Source organism: Globicephala melas, chromosome 10, assembly GCF_963455315.2.
Source record: "Globicephala melas chromosome 10, mGloMel1.2, whole genome shotgun sequence".
Taxonomy (NCBI): domain Eukaryota; kingdom Metazoa; phylum Chordata; class Mammalia; order Artiodactyla; family Delphinidae; genus Globicephala; species Globicephala melas.
The window spans coordinates 80,843,746-80,870,226 of NC_083323.1; the positions used below are offsets into that span (position 1 = coordinate 80,843,746).

Sequence of the window (26,481 nt, forward strand, 5' to 3'; positions counted from 1 at the left end):
ATGTTTGAGGCCTAATACTTAGATTTGGGCATATTATGGTGAGCAGAACAGGAATGCACTGACTCTCATGGAACTTATAATTGTTGGTGCTAGTGAAATATGCTTATATAAGAAATCTTGATGGAGTGTGATAAGTTGTCTTATAGAGGAGAGCCTTGGGTACTCTGGGAAAGCAGGTACTCTTAATCCATTCAAGAAAGTTTGGAGAGCCTTTAAAAAATACAGATTCTTAGACCTTATCCCCAGAAATTTTGTTTTGTTAGATCTGGACCAAAGAAACTTCTTATTATTACCTCCTATATATATACGATTCAGCCAATGAGCCGAATGTGGGAAACATTGTTTATCAGTGAGAAAAATGGGCGGTAATCATGAGAGGGTATTTAAATGACTTAGGGATGGAATAGATGGTTTTCAGAGGATTTCTGTTCTTAGGCCAAAGGTTGATCTTTATATATGTCCCTATTCAATTGTCAATTCTTATTCCTAAGTTGTAAAAGTTAACTGCCCCAGTGGTGGATGGGAAAGCCTGGCTTATCAGTAGTACATACGAAAAAAACTTGGAATCCTTTAGCTGTAAGCCCAATGAATGTCAGAGGTGGGTTTGACTGCCACGGAAGCTACTGCAATCTTAGGTTGCATAACTGTAAGCGTAGTGTCAGAAAGAAAGAGGTAACGGTCCCCTGACCCCTGCACTTGTTGGGGGCACATCTGGACTCATGTGAATAGCTTCCAGGATCACATTTAAGGGGGATGTTGACACTTGGGTATATGAAAGGATGTTGAGTTCCTTGGTAAATATCCATATGAGGAAGAACTGGAGAGAAACAGTCTTGTTCATTCCAGAAAAAGAAAACTTAGTCTATGTAGTTCCAGAAGAAAGAACTGAGATCAAAAAGGGAAAGATATTTGGGAAAGCAAGTCTCATTTTTTCGTTGATTTATTTAACAAATGTTTATTAAGTGGCTACTATGTATAACACATTCTAGTGGATGCCAAGGATATAATGGTAAACAAGTTGGATTTAGTTTCTGCCTTCATGGAGTTACAATTTATTGGAAGATCAGACAATTAAGCAAGCGGTCATAAGAAAATGTAAGTACTGGGATGGGAAAAAGACCTATACGACAGATTTCTAATATTAGTACTGGCAGAAAGGTGGTAAGTGGTGAATACTCTGGCCCTGGAGGTATTCAAGAAGATGCTCTTGTAGATATTATAGAAGTTGTGCAGTAAAATCCTGTTTGACATTTAGCATCAGTGATCATATATGTTTTTATAACAGATTCACACTCCTTGTTTCTTTTCTCACCCATTTAATCCTAACCTTCCCTTTCTTCCCTTCTCTCTAAACTCAGCTCCAGTTCTTTAAGTCTGCATGATGAGATGACTTTCTTTATAATTTTCACAGACCTTTGTTTATAAGGGATAGGACAGATTCTTAGAACTGAAGGCACACTTAATTACTGTGTTTTTCTCTGGGCTATCAGATATTTGAGGATAGGCATAAATGTTTACATAAATGCACTGTGAACTGATTGATGGCTTTAGTTTTTCCCATTCCTCTTGGTGGCTAGCCCATGCAGCTGAGGACTCTTCGGGGCATTCTAGGGGAGCCTGCATTTCTGTGGGATTGGCAGGCACTAAGAATATGTAAAATACCCATGGCGCTTTCAATATAATTTTTATGCGCTCTAAATGAGACTATGTGTTTTTTTTTTGTTTTTTTACATCTTTATTGGAGTATAATTGCTTTACAATGGTGTGCTAGTTTCTTCTTTATAACAGAGTTATTCAGTTATACATATACATATGTTCCCATATCTCTTCCCTCTTGCATCTCCCTACCTCCCACCCTCCCTATCCCACCCCTCTAGGTGGTCACAAAGCACCGAGCTGATATCCCTGTGCTATGTGGCTGCTTCCCAGTAGCTATCTATTTTACGTTTGGTAGTGTATATATGTCCATGCCACTCTCTCACTTTGTCCCAGCTTACCCTTCCCCCTCCCCATATCTTCAAGTCCATTCTCTAGTAGGTCTGTGTCTTTATTCCTGTCTTACCCCTAGGTTCTTCATGACATTTTTTTCCCTAAGATTCCATATATATGTGTTAGCATACGGTATTTGTCTTTCTCTTTATGACTTACTTCACTCTGTATGACAGACTCTAGGTCCAACCACCTCACTACAAATAGCTCAATTTCGTTTCTTTTTATGGCTGAGTAATATTCCATTGTATATATGTGCCACATCTTCTTTATCCATTCATCCGATGATGGACACTTAGGTTGTTTCCATCTCCTGGCTATTGTAAATAGAGCTGCAATGAACATTTTGGTACATGACTCTTGGTGAATTATGGTTTTCTCAGGGTATATGCCCAGTAGTGGGATGGCTGGGTCATATGGTAGTTGTATTTTTAGTTTTTTAAGGAACCTCCATACTGTTCTCCATAGTGGCTGTACCAATTCACATTCCCACCAGCAGTGCAAGAGTGTTCCCTTTTCTCCACACCCTCTCCAGCATTTATTGTTTGTAGATTTTTTTATGATGGCCATTCGGAATGGTGTGAGATGATATCTCATTGTAGTTTTGATTTCCATTTCTCTAATGATTAATGATGTTGAGCATTCTGTCATGTGTTTGTTGGCAGTCTGTATATCTTCTTTGGAGAAATGTCTATTTAGGTCTTCTGCCCATTTTTGGATTGGGTTGTTTGTTTTTTTGTTATTGAGCTGCATGTAAATTTTGGAGATTAATCCTTTGTCAGTTCCTTCATTTCCAAATATTTTCTCCCATTCTGAGGGTTGGCTTTTGGTTTAATTTATGGTTTCCTTTGTTATGCAAAAGGTTTGAAGTTTTATTAGGTCCCATTTGTTTATTTTTGTTTTTATTTCCATTTCTCTAGGAGGTGGGTCAAAAAGGATCTTGCTGTGATTTATGTCATAGAGTGTTCTGCCTATGTTTTCCTCTAAGAGTTTGATAGTTTCTGGCCTTACATTTAGGTCTTTAATTCCATTTTGAGCTTATTTTTGTGTATGGTGTTAGGGAGTGTTCTAATCTCATACTTTTACATGTAGCTGTCCAGTTTTCCCAGCACCACTTATAGAAGAGGCTGTCCTTTCTCCACTGTACATTCCTGCATCCTTTATCAAAGATAAGGTGACCATATGTGCATGCGTTTAACTCTGGGCTTTCTATCCTGTTCCATTGATCTATATTTCTGTTTTTGTGCCAGTACCATATTGTCTTGATCACTGTAGCTTTGTAGTATAGTCTGAAGTCAGGGAGCCTGATTCCTCCAGCTCCGTTTTTCGTTCTCTAGATTGCTTTGGCTATTCGGGGTCATTTGTGTTTCCATACAAATTGTGAAATTTTTTGTTCTAGTTCTGTGAAAAATGCCAGTGGTAGTTTGATAGGGATTGCATTGAATCTGTAGATTGCTTTGGGTAGTAGAGTCATTTTCACAATGTTGATTCTTCCAATCCAAGAACATGGTATATCTCTCCATCTATTTGTATCATCTTTAATTTCTTTCATCAGTGTCCTATAATTTTCTGCATACAGGTCTTTTGTCTCCTTAGGTAGGTTTATTCCTAGTATTTTATTCTTTTTGTTGCAGTGGTAAATGGGAGTGTTTTCTTGATTTCACTTTCAGATTTTTCATCATTAGTGTATAGGAATGCCAGATTTTCTGTGCATTAATTTTGTATGCTGCTACTTTACCAAATTCATTAATTAGCTCTAGTAGTTTTCTGGTAGCATCTTTAGGATTCTCTATGTATAGTATCATGTCATCTGCAAACAGTGACAGTTTTACTTCTTCTTTTCCAATTTGGATTCCTTTTATTTCCTTTTCTTCTCTGATTGCTGTGGCTAAAACTTCCAAAACTATGTTGAATAAGAGTGGTGAGAGTGGGCAAACTTGTCTTGTTCCTGATCTTAGTGGAAATGCTTTCAGTTTTTCACCATTGAGGACGATGTTGGCTGTGGGTTTGTCATCTATGGCCTTTATTATGTTGAGGAAAGTTCCCTCTGTGCCTACTTTCTGGAGGGTTTTTATCATAAATGGGTGTTGAATTTTGTTGAAAGCTTTTTGTGCATCTATTTAGATGACCATATGGTTTTTCTCCTTCAATTGGTTAATATGGTGTATCATATTGATTGATTTGCATATATTGAAGAATCCTTGCATTCCTGGACTAAACCCCACTTGATCATGGTGTATGATCCTTTTATTGTGCTGTTGGATTCTGTTTGCTAGTGGTTTGTTGAGGATTTTTGCATCTATGTTCATCAGTGATATTGGCCTGTAGTTTTCTTTCTTTGTGACATCCTTGTCTGGTTTTGGTATCAGGGTGATGGTGGCTTCGTAGAATGAGTTTGGGAGTGTTCCTCCCTCTGCTATATTTTGGAAGAGTTTGAGAAGGATAGGTGTTAGCTCTTCTCTAAATGTTTGATAGAATTCGCCTGTGAAGCCATTTGGTCCTGGGCTTTTGTTTGTTGGAAGATTTTTAATCACAGTTTCCATTTCAGTGCTTGTGATTGGTGTGTTCATATTTTCTATTACTTCCTGATTCATTCTTGGCATGTTGTAAGAATTTGTCCATTTCTTTCTGGTTGTCCATTTTATTGGCATAGAGTTGCTTGTAGTAATCTCTCATTGTCTTTTGTATTTCTGCAGTGTCAGTTGTTACTTCTCCTTCTTCATTTCTAATTCTATTGATTTGAGTCTTCTCCCTTTTTTCTTGATGAGTCTGGCTAATGGTTTATCAATTTTGTTTATCTTCTCAAAGAACCAGCTTTTAGTTTTATTGATCTTTGCTATTGTTTCCTTCATTTCTTTTTCATTCATTTCTGATCTGATCTTTATGATTTCTTTCCTTCTGCTAACTTTGGGCGTTTTTGTTCTTCTTTCTCTAATTGCTTTAGGTGCAAGTTTAGGTTGTTTATTCGAGATGTTTCCTGTTTCTTAAGGTAGGATTGTATGGCTATAAACTTCCCTCTCAGAACTGCTTTTGCTGCATCCCATAGGTTTTGGGTTGTCGTGTCTCCATTGTCATTTGTTTCTAGGTATGTTTTGATTTCCTCTTTGATTTCTTCAGTGATCACTTCGTTATTAAGCAGTGTATTGTTTAGCCTCTATGTGTTTGTATTTTTTACAGATCTTTTCCGGTAGTTGATATCTTGTCTCATAGCATTTTGGTCAGAAAAGATACTTGATACAATTTCAATTGTCTTAAATTTACCAAGGCTTGATTTGTGACCCAAGATATGATCTATCCTGGAGAATGTTCCATGAGCACTTGAGAAAAACGTGTATTCTGTTATTTTTGGATGGAATGTCCTATAAATATCAATTAAGTCCATCTTGTTTAATGTATCATTTAAAGCATGTGTTTCCTTATTTATTTTCATTTTGTATGTTCTGTCCATTGGTGAAAGTGGAGTGTTAAAGTCCCCTACTATGAATGTGTTACTGTCGATTTCCCCTTTTACGGCTGTTAGTATTTGCCTTATGTTGAGGTGCTCCTATGTTGGGTGCATAAATAGTTATAATTGTTATATCTTCTTCTTGGGTCGATTCCTTGATCATTATGTAGTGTCCTTCTTTGTCTCTTCTAATAGGCTTTATTTTTAAGTCTATTTTGTCTGATATGAGAATTGATACTCCAGCTGTCTTTGGTTTCCATTTGCATGGAATATCTTTTTCCATCCCCTCACTTTCAGTCTGTATGTGTCTCTAGGTCTGAAGTGGGTCTCTTGCAGACAGCATATATATGGGTCTTGTTTTTGTATCCATTCAACCTGTCTGTGTCTTTTGGTGGGAGCATTTAATCCATTTACATTTAATGTAATTATTGACATGTATGTTCCTATTCCCATTTTTTTAATTGTTTTGGGTTTGTTATTGTAGGTCTTTTCCTTCTCTTGTGTTCCTTGCCTAGAGAAGATCCTTTAGCATTTGTTGTAAAGCTGGTTTGGTGGTGCTGAACTCTCTCAGCTTTTGCTTGTCTGTAAATGTTTTAATTTCTCCATCAAATGTTAATGAGATCCTTGCTGGGTAGAGTAATCTTGGTTGTAGGTGTTTCTCCTTCAGCATTTTAAATATGTCCTGCGAGTCCCTTCTGGCTTGCAGAGTTTCTGCTGAAAGATCAGCTGTTAACCTTATGGGGATTCCCTCGTGTGTTATTTGTTGTTTTTCCCTTGGTGCTTTTTTTTTTTTTTTTTTTTTTGTGGTATGCGGACCTCTCACTGCTGTGGCCTCTCCCGCCACAGAGCACAGGCTCCGGACGCACAGGCCCAGCGGCCACGGCTCACGGGCCCAGCCACTCTGCGGCATGTGGGATCCTCCTGGACTGGGGCACGAACCTGCGTCCTCTGCATCAGCAGGCAGACTCCCAACCAGTGCGCCACCAGCGAAGCCCCCTTGCTGCTATTAATATGTTTTCTTTGTATTTAATTTTTGACAGTTTGATTAATATGTATCTTGGCGTGTTTCTCCTTGGATTTATCCTGTATGGGACTCTCTGTGCTTCCTGGACTTGATTAAATATTTCCTTTCCCATATTAGGGAAGTTTTCAACTATAATCTCTTCAAATATCTTCTCAGTCCCTTTCTTTTTCTCTTCTTCTTCTGGAACCCCTATAATTCGAATGTTGGTGCGTTTAATGTTGTCCCAGAGGTCTCTGAGATTGTCCTCGGTTCTTTTCATTCTTTTTTCTTTATTCTGCTCTGCAGTAGTTACTTCCACTATTTTATCTTCCAGGTCACTATCCGTTCTTCTGCCTCAGTTATTCTGCTATTGATCCCTTCTAGAGTATTTTTAATTTCATTTATTGTGTTGTTCATTGTTGCTTGTTTCCTCTTTAGTTCTTCTAGGTCTTTGTTAAATGTTTCTTGCATTTTCTCTATTCTGTTTCCATGATTTTGGATCATCTTTACTATCATTATTCTGAATTATTTTCAGGTAACTGTCTATTTCCTCTTCATTTGTTAGGTCTGGTGTGTTTTTATCTTGCTCCTTCATCTGCTGTGTGTTTTTCTGTCTTCTCATTTTGTTTATCTTACTGTGTTTGGGGTCTCCTTTTTGCAGGCTGCAGGTTGTTTTTGATGTCTGTCCCCAGTGGCTAAAGTTGGTTCAGTGGGTTGTGTAGGCTTCCTGGTGGACGGGACTTGTGCCTGTGTTCTGGTGGTTGAGGCTGGATCTTGTCTTTCTGGTGGGCAGGTCCACGTCTGGTGGTGTGTTTTTGGGTGTCTGTGGACTTAGTATGATGTTAGGCAGCCTCTCTGCTAATGGGTGGGGTTGTGTTCCTGTCTTGCTAGTTGTTTGGCATAGGATGTCCAGCACTGTAGCTTTCTGGTTGTTGAGTGAAGCTGGGTGTTGGTGTTGAGATGGAGATCTCTGGGAGATTTTCGCCGTTTGATATTACGTGGAGCTGGGAGGTCTCTTGTGGACCAGTGTCTGAAGTTGGCTCTCCCACCTCAGAGGCACAGCAGTGACTCCTGGCTGCAGCACCAAGAGCCTTTCATCCACATGTCTCAGAATAAAAGGGAGAAAAAGTAGAAAGAAAGAAAGAAAGAGGATAAAAGAAAATAAAATATAGTAAGATAAAATAAAGTTATTAAAATAAAAAATAATTAAGAAAAAATCTTTTAAAAAAGTAAAAACAAAATAAACAAACAAAAAATCAACCAAAAAACGGACAGATAGAACCCTAGGACAAATGGTGAAAGCAAAGCTATACAGACAAAATGTCACACAGAAGCATACACATACACACAAAAAGAGGAAAAGGGGAAAACATCATAAATCTTGCTCTCAAAGTCCACCTCCTCAATTTGGGATGATCCGTTGTCTATTCATGTATTCCACAGATGCAGGTACATCAAGTTGATTGTGGAGCTTTAATCTGCTGCTCCTGAGGCTGCTGGGAGAGATTTCCATTTCTCTTCTTTGTTCTCACAGCTCCCGGGGTTCAGCTTTGGATTTGGCCCTGCCTTTGCGTGTAGGTCGCTGGAGGGCGTCTGTTCCTCGCTCACATAGGACGGGGTTAAAGGAGCCGCTGATTCGGGGTCTCTGGCTCACTCAGGCAGGGGGCGAGGGAGGGGTACGAATGCGGGGCGAGCGTGCGGCGGCAGAGGCCAGCGGGACGTTGCACCAGCCTGAGGCGCGCCATGCGTTCTCCCGGAGGAGTTGACCCTGGATCCTGGGACCCTGGCAGTGGCGGCCTGCACAGGCTCCCCGGAAGGGAGGTGTGGATAGTGACCTGTGCTCGCACACAGGCTTCTTGGTGGCGGCAGTAGCAGCCTTAGCGTCTCATGCCCGTCTCTGGGGTCCGTGCTGATAGCCGCGGCTCGCGCCCGTCTCTGGAGCTCCTTGAAGCAGCGCTCTTAATCCCCTCTCCTCGCGCACCAGGAAACAAAGAGGGAAGAAAAAGTCTCTTGCCTCTTCAGCAGGTCCAGACTTTTCCCCAGACTCCCTCCCGGCTAGCCGTGGTGCACTAACCCCCTGCAGGCTGTGTTCAGGCGTCCAACCCCAGTCCTCTCCCTGCGCTCCCACCAAAGACCGAGCCTCAGCTCGCAGCCTCCGCCCGCCCCGGCGGGTGAGCAGACAAGCCTCTCGGGCTGGTGAGTGCCGGTCGGCACCGATCCTCTGTGCGGGCATCTCTCGTCGCTTTGCCCTCCGCACCCCTGTTTTTTTTTTTTTTTTTTGATTATTATGTTTTGAATTCTTAACGTGTCCTAACTAATTAGAAAAGCTGACCTTTCCCTCACAGCATTTTTTAAAATTTAAATACTACGTTTTGACATTCTCAGGACTCTGAGGCTTTCACGTTCAGTGTTACAGCCTGATCGGATATTGTGGAGGTTTGGGTTTGCTTTCTCTTGACCCAATGTGACTTCCTGTTTCTAGGAAAACAATTTTAAAGACTCTTAAAAGGAATTTCTTGCATGCTTGGCAGCTCCTGTAGAAGCACATTTTAGTAAGCCAGTGTGAATGAAGTATATTAAAAAAATCAAAGAAAGAAGCATATTGCTTGATCAAATTAGCATTTTTTTTGTGGAAATTGGATCTCATAGAAAAATCCAGTGATTTAGGAAGTGGCTGCTTTTGTAACCCAAGAACTAAAAGTTTCATCTTGATTTGTGTAATCATCCTAGTTCAAGGGGACAGTTGGTCACGAATCGGGGTTTACTTTTTGCTGGAGTTAATGCATACTAGTGAGTCCGATTAATATGTTTTTTTTTTTTAAAAAAACAAAGTCACAACTGGGGCATCTCTCTTCAAACAAGCTCACAAATTTGGAACTAATTCACATGCATTGTCACAATATTCTGGAGAAAACCCCAGTTACTTCCATCACTTAATCAATGGAAAAAATGAACATTAGTGAGTCTTTTGCTAGTCAGATATTACTCTGAGCAGGAGATTCACGCCTCCTGGCTCTCAGGTCAGAGATTCAGCTTCTCTGGGAATTGTCCTAGAAATTGGCTTCTCGTGAATATTTTAATAGGGGTATGTTTTTGTAACTAGATAGGTACTTTATTCATTTGAGTAATGTTTGCTGAGTACTCACTATGTGGTAGGCACCTTTCTAGAGGCAGACAGTATGGTGAGGAATAAGGCAGGGAAAGTCCCTGATTTTATTTATCTTTTAAGCACTTGTATAAGGGCTTACTCTATGCCGGAAACTGTACTAGGTACTTTACAGATGTTAAATCATTTAATCCTCCTAACAATGCTGTGGGGTGGGTACTCTTATCCTTGTTTTGCAGGTGTAAAGAAGGAGGCTCAAAGTCACCTGGCTGGAAAGTGACCGAGCCAGGGTTGAACACAGGAGGAGTGCTCTTTACCGCACTGTGTGGTCATTCTGTAAGCCTGATCTCATAAGCTTACACATTCCTTATAAAAGCAAAACAAAACAACACACACGCACACACACAAGAACATAAAACCTATGGGCAGGGCTTCCCTGGTGGCGCAGTGGTTGAGAGTCCGCCTGCCGATGCAGGGGACGCGGGTTCGTGCCCTGGTCCGGGAAGATCCCACATGCCGCGGAGCGCCTCTGCCCGTGAGCCATGGCCGCTGAGCCTGCGCGTCCGGAGACTGTGCTCCGCAACGGGAGAAGCCACAACAGTGAGAGGCCCGCGTACGGCAAAACAAAAACAAAAACAAAAACAAAAACCTATGAGCAGTCTGACCACTGTTAATGTTTTAGTGTCTCTGTTCCAATCCTCATCATATGTGTCTGTGTAGAGGGGTGTGTGTGTGTGTGTGTGTGTGTGTGTGTTTAAATGTATACAATACCTTATTGATTGGTTCCCACTTATTTTCACAACATATTATACATGTTTTGCAGGCCAGTGCTTTTAAAGAATAGAATTGTAACTAGCTCTACAGTGTTCTGTGGTTTGTCTATATCATGATTTCTCTAACCAGTTTCCTACCACTTAACAATGTTTCTTAATTTTGTATTTCATAAACCCTGCTTTAATTCATGTCCTCGTAACCAAATCCTTTTACAAATCCATGACTCTTCAAACATTTCTGAGTGAAGAATGGTATTAAAACTCTGTAAATATTTATGCGGTATCCACGTGCAGTCAGCGCTTTGTGAATATGACGATGTCAACATGTGAACATGCTTTTCCTTCCAGGCTAGTGGATGACAGATGTGTGGTGCACCCAGAGGCGGGGGACCTCGCCAACCCTCCCAAGAAGTTCCGAGGTAAGAAAGAGATGCTTACTTTATATTATGTGATCCAACTGGGGATACTTTTGTGTCTTAAAATAAGGAATGTTAGAACTTTATTCAGCGTGAAACTTTCAAATAGAAATATGTCCACTGAAAATTCTTTCAAAAATATCCCCATCATTTTTCTTCTTTTACACGTTGAAGGGTTGATACTGAAAGAATAGTTTCAAGTTTTGTTTTACTGGACAATAGTCTGTGTGTTGAAAGGAAATCTTGGTAATTAACTGTGAGAGGCCACTTTTCAAACCAGTAAATACGGCCGAATGATACGTGTTTATATATTTCCGTGTGAGTTGTACTATAAATGTTAGTGTTTCATTATCAACTCTTTAATTTATCTTTGTAAAATCTCCAGGATGGTGACGCTGATGTGTTAGCTTAGCTTTTAAAATGTCACTTTGGCTGGTATCTAATAACTACCAATTGTCTTAGAACTCCCTTGTAGGTATAATTTTAGAGACAGCATCATACTGTCAACTGAGAAATTGTTCATAGTAGGAGACTGATTATAACTGTTACAAGAGAAGGATTAATGGAACTTGCAGAGAATCATAGACAACTAAAACCAGTAATTAAGAGCTTGTGCAAATCAATTTCATAGTTTGTGTATACTTATAATAATAATTTAAAAACAGCATTCATTTTGAACATACTATGTAAGCATTCCTCCTCACAATGATGAAAAGTAGGTTTAATAAGGGATACAGATCTAGAGAGAGAGTCAAAGGGATTTGCTAGAGCCCCAGACCCAACTCGGGATGTGCTCTCCCTGCAGTGGGGAAGGGAGATGCCTAATGTTTGGTACATGTTTCCCACGTTTCACTTTCTGTGATGGGCACTTTCTACACAGTTCTTATAATAATATGCAAGAATATTGCATTTTCATCTTGCAGAGAGAGTGACGAGGACAGTAAATGTCCTTTGAGTGGAATTGGTCACTTAAAAAAAAATTAATAAATTAATTAATTAATTTTTGGCTGTGTTGGGTCTTTGTTGCTGCACATGGGCTTTCTCTAGTTGCAGCAAGCGGGGGCTACTTTTCGTTGCGGTACATAAGTTTCTCATTGCGGTGGCCTCTCTTGTTGCAGAGCACGGGCTCTAGGTGCACGGGCTTCAGTAGTTGTGGCGTGTGGGCTCAGTAGTTGTGGCTCATGGGCTCTAGAGCGCAGGCTCAGTAGTTGTAGCGCATGGGCTTAGTTGCTCCGCAGCATGTGGGATCTTCCCGGACCAGGGCTCGAACCCGTGTCCCCTGCACTGGCAGGTGGATTCTTAACCACTGCACCACGAGGGAAGTCCCAAAATTGGTCACTTTGAATAAGTGATCCAGATGTCTCCCCAGGTGGAGAAATTAGCAGAAAGAAGGCTGTGGGAGATACACCACCCATTAGAAGCACCCGTAACAGTGCTCAGTGGGGACACTCCCCCAGCCCTGGGCATGTGAGGTGTTCTCAACTATACACAGTTCCCACCGAGGATGGACTCACAGTAGAACTACATGAAGGAGAGTCAGCAGTTGTGGCAAACAAGATGCGAAGTGCTCCGGAACACCTTGCCAGACGCTGTGCAGTAAGTGTGTGGAAATGATTTCAGAGACAGAAGAGGCTAGAGGAGCCTAATGGAAGAATGGGCAATATGAAAAGGAAGATATAGGTTCTAAAGAGCGTGAACTAGCTATTATATAAAAATGAGGAGACAGTGTTATAGAAAAGAGAGCTGAGGAAATTACCCAGAATGCAGTGCAGAGGAAAGTTTGAACAAGTCCTTAAAAGCTTGGAGGAGGGACTGAGAAGATCCAGCAGCATCTAATCGAATTCTAGAAGGAGAGGCTGGAGCGCATGAGGATGAGGCAACATGTAAAGAGATAGGGGCGAGAACCTTCCTAAATTGTAGAAAACCACTGTTCCTCAGGTGGAAGAGACACACTGAGTTCAGAGTAGGGATGATAAGCAAATCGAGATCCACAGACACTCCTTTGTGCACTGTAGGATGATAAAGATAAAAAGTTTCAAAAGCGAACTGGGACAACAAATCAGCATTTGTAACAGAAAAAAGCTTGGGGTCCGGGTTTTAACTGCACTTTCGCTGGCTGTGTCATCTTAAGTAGGTCACCCAGCCACTTAGCGTCTCAGAGGACATCTGTCATTGGCTGCTGAGACCAGGGCTGTATAAAAACAAGAATAATCTTACCACACAAGGCTTTGTGAGGCTTGGAATCTTTCCAGAGAATAAATGTAGAAGTGTTTTAAGTCATTATACAAATGGTAGCTAACTTATAATAGGCATAATGTATTTCCATTAAACATATTTGACTCTGCTCTTGCATTATAACCTCTTCAAGGGAAGGATTTTATTTATTTATTTTTTGTGTGTGTTTCCCAGGCACAGAGGTTTGCCCAGAGTAGACATCCAAAAAAAAAAAAAAAAAAAAAAGGCATTAGATGCTTGTGGGTGGGAGACCCAAACTTTCCCTGGGATCGTGTGAAACAGCTTGGTTCCCAGGGGTGCTTCACAGCCACGAGCTTGGGTAGCCTTATTCCTCTGTCAGTCAGGGGAGGTTAATCTGTCAAAGATAAACCTTCAGGTTTTGTGGCTGCCTTTTTTCTTTTAGATATTTGACTGTATCTGAGGGAACTCTGCGGTAACAGCTCTGTACCCAGTAGGTAATAATACACAGATACTTGGTGTCATATGATTCAGCGGGCGCTGGTTCAAAGTATGAATCACTCAGGTGCTCCGTCCGCCCCTGGAAGGCTGGCTTTTCCTGTAATCTAATACTTTAGGTCATTGTCCTTGCTAGTTTACTCTCATTTTCTACCTCTAGTTTAAGACTAAGCCATTTGTCTCACTCCACTCATCATTGGAGAAGGAGGGTATCTTCCTGTTGGAGATTCAAGGTTCCCTTTTATCTTAAAGCTCCGACTCTTCTCTGATTCTTGGAAGCCCATCCTAACGGAGCCCCGGAGGAGGATTCCCTGAGAGGGGCTTGTCTCTGCCCTGACCTTCACACTGCTCGGCAGCTGTAAGCAAACCTTGTTTTCCCCAATGCTGTATCCTTTCTCATACCTTGTGTTTTTGCAGCTTCACTCTTCTCTTCCTGAGTGTATTTCTCCTGTTCCCTTTGGCTGTAAAAGCCATCACTTTTTCATAGATTTGCCTTCCAAGATCACCGCTCCTGCATTTCCAGACTCCTCTGCTAGATTTCCAGAGCCACCCTCCTTTCTTGTTACTTTTCAGATAATGTGAAGAAACTATAGTGTACCAGAAACTATAGTTCAGCTGCCCCTCAATTCCTCTTGCCTTAGCCAAACGATGTTCTGAAATTAATTTGAAAAGATTTTTATTTTTCATACTCACTTTATGATTTGTTCAAGTGAATCATAAAACCTTAGAGCTTTAGCCAATTAAAAGTAAATCTAGTACAGTTCCCCACTTTTTTGAATGAGGCGCCAGAGTTTGAAAGAGGTTAACATGTCTCCTCAATACACAAAATTGTACGAGAAGTGCTCCTTTGACTGTGTCATACTGCCTCTCATGAACAGAGGAAATGAAGTTTTAACAAACAAACAACTTCCCAAGCGTTATTTAAAACCTGGCGGATGGAGAGCTATTTTCAGTAGAAACCACCCAATCGGAATAGTATTAACCGAAGCATATTGGCTTTCTCTTAAGTGAGTGCAAAATTATTTTCATGATCAAATATTCTCTCATTTTTAAAGATCAACTTTAAACTTTGGAATACATTTTTATTTATTTATTTATAAATATTTATTTATTTTATTTATTTATTGTGGCTGCGCTGGGTCTTATTTGAGGCCTGCAGCCTTCTTAGTTGTGGCATGCATGTGGGATCTAGTTTCCCGACCAGGGATCGAACCTAGGCCCCCTGCATTGGGAGTGTGCAGTCTTACCCACTGGACCACCAGGGAGGTCCCTGGAATACAGTTAGATGTAAGAGGAGTCGTGAAGGTAGTATAGAAACTTCCCTTCCATCCAGTTTCCCCTGTGTTAGCATCTTACATAACCATGGTACATTTGTCAAAACCAAGAAATTACCATTTGTACATTCCTATTGACTAAATTCCAGGCTTCCTTCGCATGTCACCAGTTTTCCATTGTCCTTTCCCCATCATCCCATCCAGGATCCCACGTGCCGTTAGTCATCATGGCTCCTTAGTCTCCTCTGGCCTGTGACACTTGCTTAGTCTTTCCTTGTATTTTTTCTATGACCTTGATACTTTTGAAGGGTACTGGCCGGGTATTTTGTAGAATGTCCCTTGGTTTCGGTCTGGCTGATGTTTTTGTCATGATTAGAGTGGGGCTTAGGTTTTGAGAAGGAATGGCACTGAGGTTAACTGCCCTTCTCCTTGCCTTGTACAGGGGCACATATTATCAACACGATTCATCTGTGGTCCTGTTTTTTGATATACAATTTAACCCTCTTCCCCCACACTAAATTATAGCAGTCATTTTTGTTGACTTTATATTCTTTTCATTTTTCTTTTTTTTCTCCTAGTTCTTTTATGCACGTACATCTCCCCCTGTTCTCTAGAAAACCCTGGTGTAGATTTTTCCAAAAGTTTGTGTGTATTAATACATGTGCAGTTTCTATTAGGAGGAGAAACTGATCTAAATCAAAACAAGGGAGGTTTGTGTGTCCTTTTATTACCATCAGGGTGATAAAACACAGAAGTAATGCAGAAGCCCGGTGGCCACTCCCCAGGAGGGCTGAGGAAAGCAGAGACAGCTCCTTTTCTTGGTTGATTAGATAGTTCACAGCCTTGGGCCATTTGGTCTTGAAATTTCCAACTCTGAGACTCTGTGGTCATTTGACACGTGACTGTTTCCTAATCCGCTAACCCTACCAAGTGGCTGCTTCTGGAAAGCAAAAAGTCATTCTGAGGCAATAAGTTAGAATGCTTCAGGAGCTAAAACAGAGACTTTCTCTGCTGTGCGGTGCCACACGAAAGCAGGTAGTGAGTTTCAGGGACTTGGGAGAACACTGACAAGACCATTTCTTTAACTCAGTTCCTTCTCTGCATATAATTCCGGGAAGTTGTCTTGAAGGCTGGCACTCTTACCTTTTGGCTCTACTCATGGAGGTTATACACTTAAAAGCATCTGTGAAAAAGCCATCCAGCTAGGTAGTAGCTTCGACTTTTTATGTAGTTGAACATGTCAGTCTTGTCTAGCACAGTAGTCGTCTGGTATGAGCCAATTATAAATACTTCCTCTACCAGCTTAACAATTGCTTTATTGTATTTCTTCAGATTTGATGTTAGTGTAAATTTTTTGGGATGAAGACTGAAACTGTTTCAGGTTTGAAGTTACTACCATTTATCGAGCATTTAATACATGCTACACTGGGCTCAGGGCTTCCTGTGCATTAATGTTTAGTCATCACAATAACCCTATAAAGTAGAAATTGTTGCTATCCCAATTTTGCAGTTGGACAGTTCAGTATAAAGAAAGTATACAACCGTTTTAAGGTCGCTGAGCTTATTAGTGGTAGAGTTGGGAGTCAAAACGAGTTTGTCTGACTCCAGAGCTGTTTGTTTTGAACCACTATACCATACTGTCTATTGAATAATGCCCTCCGGTAAATTCTACCTGTTGGTCCAGTAAAGCCACACAGATTCCATCTAATCCCTCTTCCACACAGTGGAGCTTTAAGTATTTATTTAGAACGATTATATTCCTGTAGGTCTTTTCTTCTACCGTCTTAATTAAAAAAAATTCTTTCACCTGTTGCCAGCTACAGATTCTTCAGTGATTTCTCTAGTCTTCATCGCACTGCTGTGTTTGGTTTCTGGTTAGGCTCCTGTTTGTCAAATTAATTCTTAGCGGTGTAGAAAGAACTGAACATAGTACATTTGGGTGCAGTCTGATGAGACTCTCCCTCTTTTTTGGATGCCACACTTGCAGCCCAAGAGTCCTGAGTAGGACTCCCTAACTCAGCTGTTAGTCAACCCAAACTCCTGAGGCTTTTTCATTCGCATCTCTGGACCCTTGTTTCCCTCCTCGTGTGCTGCATAATTGGTATTTTGGAACCAAGCGGAGAATTGGCTACTTTCATCTTTTTAGCATTGGTCATTGTTCTAACCTGCCAAGCTTCCTCTTTCTCTCTCCCTTTTTCGATCTTAACTCTCATCCACGTTATTTATTCAAATGCCCAGCCTCATGACATCTTGAAATTTAAGTGGATAAAAGGGATATATGTGGGCTTTCCTGGTGGCGTAGTGGTTGAGAGTCCGCCTGCCGATGCAGGGGACGCGGGTTCGTGGCCCGGTCTGGGAGGATCCCACATGCCGCGGAGCGGCTGGGCCCATGAGCCATGGCCGCTGAGCCTGTGCGTCCAGAGCCTGTGCTCCGTAACGGGAGAGGCTGCAGCAGTGAGAGGCCCGCGTACCGCAAAAAAAAAAAAAGAAAAAAGGATATATGTGATACTCTCCTTTCATGTGTTCTTCTAGTGTGATTGGATATATCTGAAGAGAAATAGATTAGGACTGTGTTAGTTGGAGCATCTACACATTCGACCCTGGAAGATGTGGATGGAGCGAATTACTTTGGGAGGTGGTCCTGGGAAGCGTGAGTGAGGGAGTGAAGGAGAGTCAGCCTCATGGAATGAAAGTCAGTAAAGTGTGAATAAGCCCCGCCACTGTGGCAGCTGGAACTCAGTCCTGCAGGGCCCTGGGAGAAACTACGAGGAACGTGCTTCAGAATCTCCTACCCAAGGGCGGAAAGGCTGGGACCAGCTTCCATCCTCTGTGGGTTGAGTTGTCACCCCCTCCCACACAGACATCTGGGCTGCTGCTGCTTGCAGCTGAGCAAGTTCTTCAAGTGTCAGGGAAGCCCTCATGAGGACAAGAGGAGAGATGCGGGAGCTTAAGCTTGGAACCTGCCCACAGGCTGGGATCCACTGTGGTGTCAGTGAACTTGGGCCCGAGGACGCGGTCACAGTACTGTGCGTGCTCAGAATTTGCACTCGTTTCTTTAGTTGAAAGACCTGCAATTAGACTGCCAAGTGTTTGAGGGCAAGACTGTGTTCTGTTGAATTCCCAAGATCAAGAACAGTGTTTTCAATATCACTGGGGCTGACTTAATTTTTGTTGAATTAATAAATAAATGTTTTTCTAGAAAAAAATTATAATTCTTAAAGGCAATATAATTTCAGTTTTTTTGTCACATGCTTTTTTTGGCAGTCTTAATACTACCCAGCATGTAACATAGTTGTTAGCTGATTACTTCATTTATGAGAAGGCAATGTATAGACCTGTTATAGTATTACAGTTTTGTATTCTAGGCCTCTAAATTTCAGCTTATTGGTGTTAAATGTGCATTCTAACATATAAATCTGTAGTGTGAATAGCAGAAGAGGAAAACTTCTACATGCGTTAAGTGAAGTTCTTTTAGGTTGTAGTGTTTTGTGGTTTGCTGCTACTCAGAGAAGTTTAGAAAATTGCAGTGGATTTCCAAGACAGAAATTACAAAATTTATTAACAAATGTCTTTAAAACTCTCCAGTTCAATGTTATTGCTGTGTTGATTCTATGTATTTATGGTAATCATATTAAGAACCTTCCACAGCTTATTATTAAACTCTTAAGTGGCAGTGGAAATGGGGTAATAAGTTTATTCTTTTCAGTGAGGTTTCAGAGAAGGCCCAAAGGATGAAATGAAAACAGATTGCTTTGCTTCTTTGCTTCTTCTGTTGAAGCTAGTCAGGGTTGTAAAAGGGCTTGTACTTTAAAATACCTTAGTCTCTGTTGGAGGGGAGTTGCTGTGGTTTTGAATGGTCAAATAAGACTACCTTGGAAATCTAATCACCTGCTGTTTAGGGCTGCCCTCATACAATTAATTGAATATCTAAACTATATATGTGCTGTATGAACTTTGATTGATTTGTGGCTTTGACTTGTGAAGTTTAATGTTCTCCTTGAAGAGTGAAAAGTAATGGGCAGAAAATTAACACTTGTGATGTACGTGGTTTAGTGGTGTTAGAACAACTCCCTTGCTTACTGATCGTGTATCCACGGGCCGATTTTCCTGAGCTGGGGGCTCGTGTGTTAAAATCTCCCTTCTAATGTTGCGTATGAAATTAAATATGTGTCTAAATTTTTTGCAAGTACTGAATAAATGCCTTTTGTCTGTGAACGCTTTAACTTCATAACCAAGATGGCTCTTTCTAAGAATAGAAAGTCCTAAATATTGGAATTCTTAACTTTGAGTGCTTTTGATGGCCTTTATCCATGTTACCTTACTTAATTCTTAATAGCCCCATTTTACAAATTTGGAAACCACACTGTGGAGAAGTAAAGTTAACATGCTCAACGTCTCACAGTTGGTAGGTGGCGAGGCGGGCTTATTTGAAGCTGGCGTTTTCACACTGTAAGATCTTGATAAATTTAGTAGAGATTTATTGGTTATCCACTCTGTGCAGTGCAGTGTGTGAACTAGTTACTAAGGTTCAAATGAATCATAAACGAATGCTGCTCTCAAGGAATTTATAATCTACTGAGGGAGGTAAGATATGTTTATAAATAATTGCAACCCAAGGTAGACAATGATAAGGGCTAAATAAAAAGTTGTGGTAAAGGTATGGTGGGAGGATGGAGATTTTAATTTCCTGTTTTGAGAGATGAGAAAAGCTTCTTAATTAAGATGGCAATTGACCTGTAACTTGAAAGATTGGTGCCTGCAGGGAAGGGACATCTAGGCTTTTCAGGCCTAGTATTCACCTTTTCATGAAAGTAGCTCCTAGGGTAATGATTGGTATGCAGAGTTAAATTGCATTTCCCTTTTAAACAGTAACAGAATGTTTGGTAGTTTTTCAAGTACAATACTGAGATGAAAGTGCCAAGCCATTACCCCAATAAATTTGGTCTTCTGCAGGAGATAGACAAGTAAAGCAATGATAACTAAATGTGACCAGGGCTACTCTGTTACCACTGAGGCTAATCACTGACATTTATTTAGTCCTTACTATATGTCAGGTGATGTCTGCAATGCTTTACATTCTATTAATCCATTTAATCCTTAAGCAACCCTAGGTGGTATGTATTTTTAGTTTTTTATTTTTTTGCGGTACGCGGGCCTCTCACTGTCGTGGCCTCTCCCGTTGTGGAGCACAGGCTCCGGACGCACAGGCTCGGCGGCCATGGCTCATGGGCCCAGCCGCTCCGCGGCATGTGGGATCTTCCCGGACTGGGTCACGAACCCGTGTCCCCTGCATCGGCAGGTGGACTCTCAACCACTGCGCCACCAGGGAAGCCCAGTGGTATGTATTTTTATTAAGATATTATTATTAGCTGCATGTACTAGATAAGGCGCTGTAACAGAAATAAAACAACAACAACAAAAACCAATGGCTTATATAAGATAGAAGTTTATTTCACTTAATAGCGCCTAGATGAGTAATCCAGAACCATCTTGCCACTCTACTCTCTTCAACATGTGGTTTCCAAAGTTGCTTCAATAGTTACTACTTCTCAGTAAGTAGAAAGGGAGCAAGAGGAATCCAGGGCAAGTAGCTTCTTCTTTAAGGAGGACTTCTGGAACTGCGTCTATTACTCCTACTCATATGTCATAGTCACATAGTATGTTGGGTTGAATGGCTGTCTGCCGAAAGGTAAGTCCATGTCCTAACACCTAGACGCTGTGAATGTTACTTTCATAGGAAAAAGAGACTTTGCAAATGTAATTAAGTTAAGGATCTTGAAATGAGATCACCCTTGATTACCCAGGTGGGCCCCAGATCCAATGACAAATGACATTATAAGAGACAAAAGAGGGGGAGACACACACATAGAGGAGAGGCCTTGTGAAGACAGAGACAGAGAATGGAGTTATGTGGCTACAAGCCAAGGAACACCAGGAGCCACCAGAAGCTGGAAGAGGCAAGAGAGGATTCTCTCCTAGAGCCTTCAGAGGGAACACGGCCCTGCCGGCACCTTGACTTTGGACTTCGGTCTTTGAGAACTACAGGAGAATAAATGTCTGTTGTTTCAAGCCACCAAGTTTGGTGATTTGTTACGGCAGCCACGGGAAACTCATACACATAGTTACATCTGCTGCAAGGAGGCTGAGGAATGTGATGGTTAGTGGGCTGGCCATGTGCCTACCTAGAATTCAGGAGTTCTGTCATCTAAAGGAAGAAGAGAATGGATACTGGAGGGTGGAGGGAAGGGTAACATTCTCTGCCACATCCCATTCTATTGAGGAAATTGAGGTACAATACAATGAAGTTAAGTAACTTGACCAAGGTCATATAACTAGTAAGAAGCAAAGGATTGGTTGAAATCCAGACACTTAACCGCTAATTATACTGTCTTAAGTCCCAAAGGGCTGTGGAAGTAAGAGAAGAGGATTATAATTGCCTTGGGAGTTTAGAAGAAGCATGGAGGTGAGCTGGAGCTATGGAAGAATGGGCAGTTGTTAATCCGGTGGAAAGGAGAGGGTTGGGGAGACATAGGCACAGGGGTGTGGAGTAGCATGACCCATTTGTGGTTGTGGCTTTTAGGAATGTTAAAAGCTGAGGAGAATGTGGAAGAGTGGCGGAGGTGAGCTTGGAGGAGAGTCCAGATGCCCAATGGTCTTGTATGCTGAGGCAGTTAATTTTTATGTCAAAGATAGTGGAGCACAATTAAAGACTTTTAAGCTGGGCTATGACATGATCAGAATTGAAATTTTGAAAGATGATTTTCTTATATGGAGAGACGGAAAATGTAGGATGGGATGTCAACTAAGAGACTGTTAAAAAAGTTCAGAATATGATAAGGGACTAAGTAGCTAGAAATTTAACTATATTAGGAATTGATGACTCCTTGTATGTGGGAGTGTGGTGGAAGGTCGAGGTGAGGGAGAGGACGCATCCTAGAATTCCCCCAGGTGTCAGTGGGCAATGTGGTAGGTATTAGTAGCACTTATTGAGATATGGAATATAAAACAAACTACTTGATAGGGGAGGATAATTATGTTAGTTCTGTATTATTATGTAACAAAACCCCCCAAACTGAGTGGCTTTCTGAGCATTCATTTACTTAACTGATGAATCTGCGGGTTTGCTTGTAGATTCTTTTCTTCTGAGCTGGCTTGGCTGACCTCTGATGAGCTTTTGCTCATGTATCTGGGGTCAGCTGGCAGCTGGATGTCTGGGTTGGCTTCATTCACGTGTCTGCCTGTGGATAGGTTGTTGATTGGGGTGGCTGGGCCATGTGTCTCTCACTATTTGGCAGGCTAGCTCACATTCTTCCCTAGGGAGAGCGTGAGAACAGCAAGAAAGCGCAACCCCCCAATGCTCAAGTGCTATTCAAACCTCTGTGTCACATTTGCTAATGTTATATGGCTAAGTTCAGAGGCAAAAAGTGGAGAAATTGACTTCGTCTTTTGATGGGAGTACCTGCAAAGTCACCTGCAAAAGGACATGCATACAGGGATGAGAAGAATTTATGGCTGTTTGCAGTTTACCACAGTAATGAACTTGGTTCTGGCATCCTTTCTGCCAGAGGAGAATATCTAAGAGATTTCCTGATATGTTAATTTGGAGGCTCAGGAGAGAAATCCAGATGGAAAATTCAGATTTGAAATTTAATAGCATGTAGATAGAATTTAAAACTGTGAGAGTGAGAAGAAAAGAGTACCCTAGATGGAATCCCTGGGAACACCAACATTTAAGGTGCCGCCCTAAAAACAGCAATATCAAGAGCCACAATGAAGTACCTCTACAAAAATGGCTGAAATAAAAATGCTGACAATATCAAGTGTTGACAAGGATGCAGATCAACTAGGACTCTCATATGTTGCTGGTGGTGGACCAAATGCTACAGCCATTTTGGAAAAGAGTTTGGCAGTTTCTTATAAAGTGAAATATACACATACCATATGAGCCCTAAATCTCACTCTTAAATATTTACCAAAAGCAATGAAAACTTAAGTTCACACAAAGATCTGTTCCTCAATGTTTACAGCAAAAACTGGAAACAGTTAAAAAATATCTTTCAATTGGTGAATGGATAAACAATACATGCAGTGGAATACCACTCTGCAGTAAAAAGGAGTGAACCATGGATACACCCAACAACACCGATGAATCTCAAAAACGTGATACTAGGTGAGAGAAGCCAGTCTCCAAGGGCTGCATAACGTATGACTCCATTTATATAGCATTCTGGAAAAGGCTGAGGCAGGAGGGGTGAATTTAGCTAACTCAAGGTAGGATAGTCCGGAGAGGAAAAATAGCCCTGAGGTGGTTAGAAGTTTACTTGACCCAAAAATAATCTCTTGACTTCACTGAAAAATAATGAAGTCTCCCCACTCGACACTTCTGTGACTTCTTTTAACTTCTAAGTCTAGCTGTGTGGGAAGGTGGAGAAAGACTTTATCCATTCAGGACTCTTTGCCTCTCTGGGTCCTCATACATGGGAGGGTCCTTGGTGAGGTCTTCAGATATTTACATGATACAGTAGTAATTTTGGGGAAAAGAATGATCCTTATGAAAGTATAACAAAGCACATTTTAATCACTTTTACAAGATGTTCGTTCTTCTAAATATATGGAGGGTTAGAGTATTTCTACCTATGCTATATCCATTTTTATCTTTGTATTCCCTAGGAAAGTAATCCCAGTTATATTACTCCAGTGGAATTTCCTATGAGAAATGCATTGCTTTTGTAATATAGTTTTCAGAAACACATTGTGGTAAGAAGCACAGACTGTAAAACTAAAACTATGGCTCACTCAAAAACTCTTCAATGTATTATATAGTAGCTATTTTTCTTTTTTTTTTAACATCTCTATTGGAGTATAATTGCTTTACAGTGGTGTGTTAGTTTCTGCTGCATAACAAAGTGAATCAGCTATACGTATACATATATCCCCATATCTCCTCCCTCTTGCGCCTCCCTATCCCACCCCTCTAGGTGGACACAAAGCACCGAGTTGATCGTGTGCTATGTGGCTGCTTCCCACTGAATAGTAGCTATTTTTAAATAAACTATTTCCCTATCTTCTCGTATTTTGTCATGTATTAGGCATATTAAAAGACATATTAAGGGACTTCCCCGCTGCTCCAGTGGGTAAGACTCCGTGCTCCCAATTCAGGGGGCCCGGTTTCCATCCCTGGTTGGGGAACTAGATCCCGCATGCTGCAACTAAGTGTCCACATGCCGCAACTAAAGATCCTGCATGCCACAGTGAAGATCCCATGTGCTGCAACAAAGACCCAGAGCAGCCAAAAATAAATAAATATTTTTAAAAAGACATATTAAAAAGTCAGTCACCCCAGTTTTCACATGCTGTATAGCATAAAGTATCCCCAGTGGGAGAGAGAGTGTCTTACACGTATTTGTTATTTTAAGTGAAAGTATGTGTGAATTAAGATTATACTTCTATAGCTTACGGTAGGTGGGCCTTACTTGTTTTACTCTTTTGAGTATTAAATATATTAATATGTTTTGTTTATGAAAGTCTCCGTGCATCTCCATAAAGCTTACTAATCATTAACTTATTCAAGCTACCCCTAAGATAAAAGATTGATTTGTACATTGTGTGTTCAAGTCCAAGTCAACTGCCTTTTCTTCCCAGGTGTTAACTTAGTGAATGAGCAGTTTAAAGATCTTCTCTGATCAGGTGCCCTTGTTTACATTTTGTGGTTTTCAAGGTAAATACAGCAATTTCAGAATACAGCGAACTGCTGGCGGGTGGCAATGTTTGTTTTACAAATGCTTGGAAGTAGTTTGTAAACTTGGCCTTCTGAAGAACAAGAGGTAAAAACTGAACAAAGCAGCCCTCGAGTAGAGATCCACCCTCAGCTGGTCACGCACCACCCTCTCACCTTGTTCTCCTCAAGCCTTATTGTCCTTTGTTAGCTGGGGACCCCTGCAAAGAGATTTATGCCCTGAAAGTGAAAGTGATGTGTCCCCAGGAGTTCACGGAGTCTCGCTACTTTTCTAATGTTTTGCTCTATGACTGTGATTGGTGGTGGTGGTGGTGGTGGTGGTGTGTGTGTGTGTGTGTGTGTGTGTGTGTGTGTGTGTGTGTGTGAATCTTCCTCTGGGTAACTTAGAGCCGGTTAAAATTAAATTTCCAGAGGCTCTCCAGGTCCATGAAGAACCAGAAGATAATGTGTCCTGCCTTGGAATCATAGGCATAAGTAGCCTAAAAATGCTTCTTAAGCTAGCACTTTCTAAACGACAGAAGTTTCAGCTCTGTTGAGAAATAGGGCTGCAGAATTTGTCCTTCTAGTTCCACTTAGATGTACTGCGTGAAGCACAAGTCGAGCTATGATTGTTCTAGAAAACTTCACAGTTACGCAACTTGTATTCTGATTGTATCTGCATAATTAAAACCTCCATGTGGATAAATACTGGAAGGAAAGGAGTTAAAACAAAGTTAAGTATGTGGTTAGGTTGGGAGTTAGGTTTTGTAACGTTACAACACAAAAGAAAAAAGTCCAATACCGGAAATGTCATGTTAAAAAAACAGTGTGGCTGTCCAGTGGGCAAACGTACAAACAAAGCAAAGAGCAACTGATTGAGTGTAATGGATATTTTGACTTAAAGCAATAACAGTGAAAGTTCTTTAATTCCTATTTCTTTCTCACCCTTCTTTTTTCAAAATATATATTTGGCCAGCATTGTTAATAAAACTAAAGGCAGGTACCTTCACTAGTTGGCTTCCATGTAGACAAGTCAGGAGAGCAAGTGAGTTTCCTGTTTTCACCTAACACAAGAGATAGGTAGCATGGTCTAGTGGCTTCTTTGGATGCTCTGCCTGTCCCTTCCTTGCCCTCCTACATAAGATTTATTAAACAGCCTGGAATTCAAGGTCTCATCACTTAAATAGCCTAGAAGGTAAATATCCTAGAAACATTGACTTAGTTGAGTAAAACCTTTAGGACTTGGAAACTGATCACTTTTTTGCAGAGGAAACAAGGCAATCAGGAGCATTTATTACTTGTGCCCTGTGAGCCACACTGGGATGGTTATATAGTAACCAAGCAAGCCAAAGACAGCCCCACCATCGTGGTCATAGGCCATAAGAGATGGTCAATGCAAAGTGTGAGTTTGTCGTAGGACAAAGACCTAGACGTAGTTCTCTAGCTTGGGGGTCTTCAAGACCCTTTTGAGAGGGTCTACAAGATCAAATTATTTTCATAATGACAGTAACTTGTTATTTACCTTTTCTACTCTCATTCTTTCTTGATTGTACAGTGGAGTTTTCCAGAGGCTCTGTGAAGTGTGATGCTGTCATCTGTCTGTTGGCTAATGAAACATGTGCTTATGTTTTATGGTGTTGCAAATGTCTCAGTTTTAATCTGTTATACAGTAAACATCCATAGAAACAGCCCACAAAAGAAAATCTCTTAGGGGTCCTCAATAATTTTTTAAGGGTATAATGAGGTCTTGAGACCAAAAATTTGAGAACAGCTTACTATAGACACAGTCAAGTAGCAAGAGTTAGGAATCAGCTTAACTGAGCTATAGGAAAAAGCATGTGTTAAAAGCAGTGAAAAGGCAGGGAATAGGTGAGAACTGTGGTCAGGAAAAGTAATTAGAAGTCAGGAAGCCAGCAGGTATACCAAGGAGGCAGGACAAAATGAGGGGACAGGAGAAATAGCTACTTTCCATGAGCTTTTCTAGTTCAGCTTTGTATCCATAGCATTGTGCCTATAGCAGGATGGGTCTTTGATGACTATTTGTGAATGATTGAATTAAGTATAAAGAT

The 26,481-nt window shown here is 41.0% G+C and overlaps 1 protein-coding gene across 3 annotated transcripts in view; it reads left to right on the forward strand.

The window, feature by feature from the left end:
* ITPR2 (inositol 1,4,5-trisphosphate receptor type 2) overlaps positions 1–26,481 on the forward strand; it is a 527,210-nt gene that overhangs the window by 34,540 nt on the left and 466,189 nt on the right. For 2 of the 3 annotated variants that reach the window (XM_030830533.3, XM_030830536.3), the window contains exon 2: positions 10,665–10,735. The exons of the other annotated variant lie outside the window; for it this stretch is intronic. In XM_030830533.3, the coding sequence (XP_030686393.1) occupies positions 10,665–10,735 (71 nt within the window). The remainder of the gene's footprint in view (positions 1–10,664; positions 10,736–26,481) is intronic. 3 annotated transcript variants of the gene reach the window in all.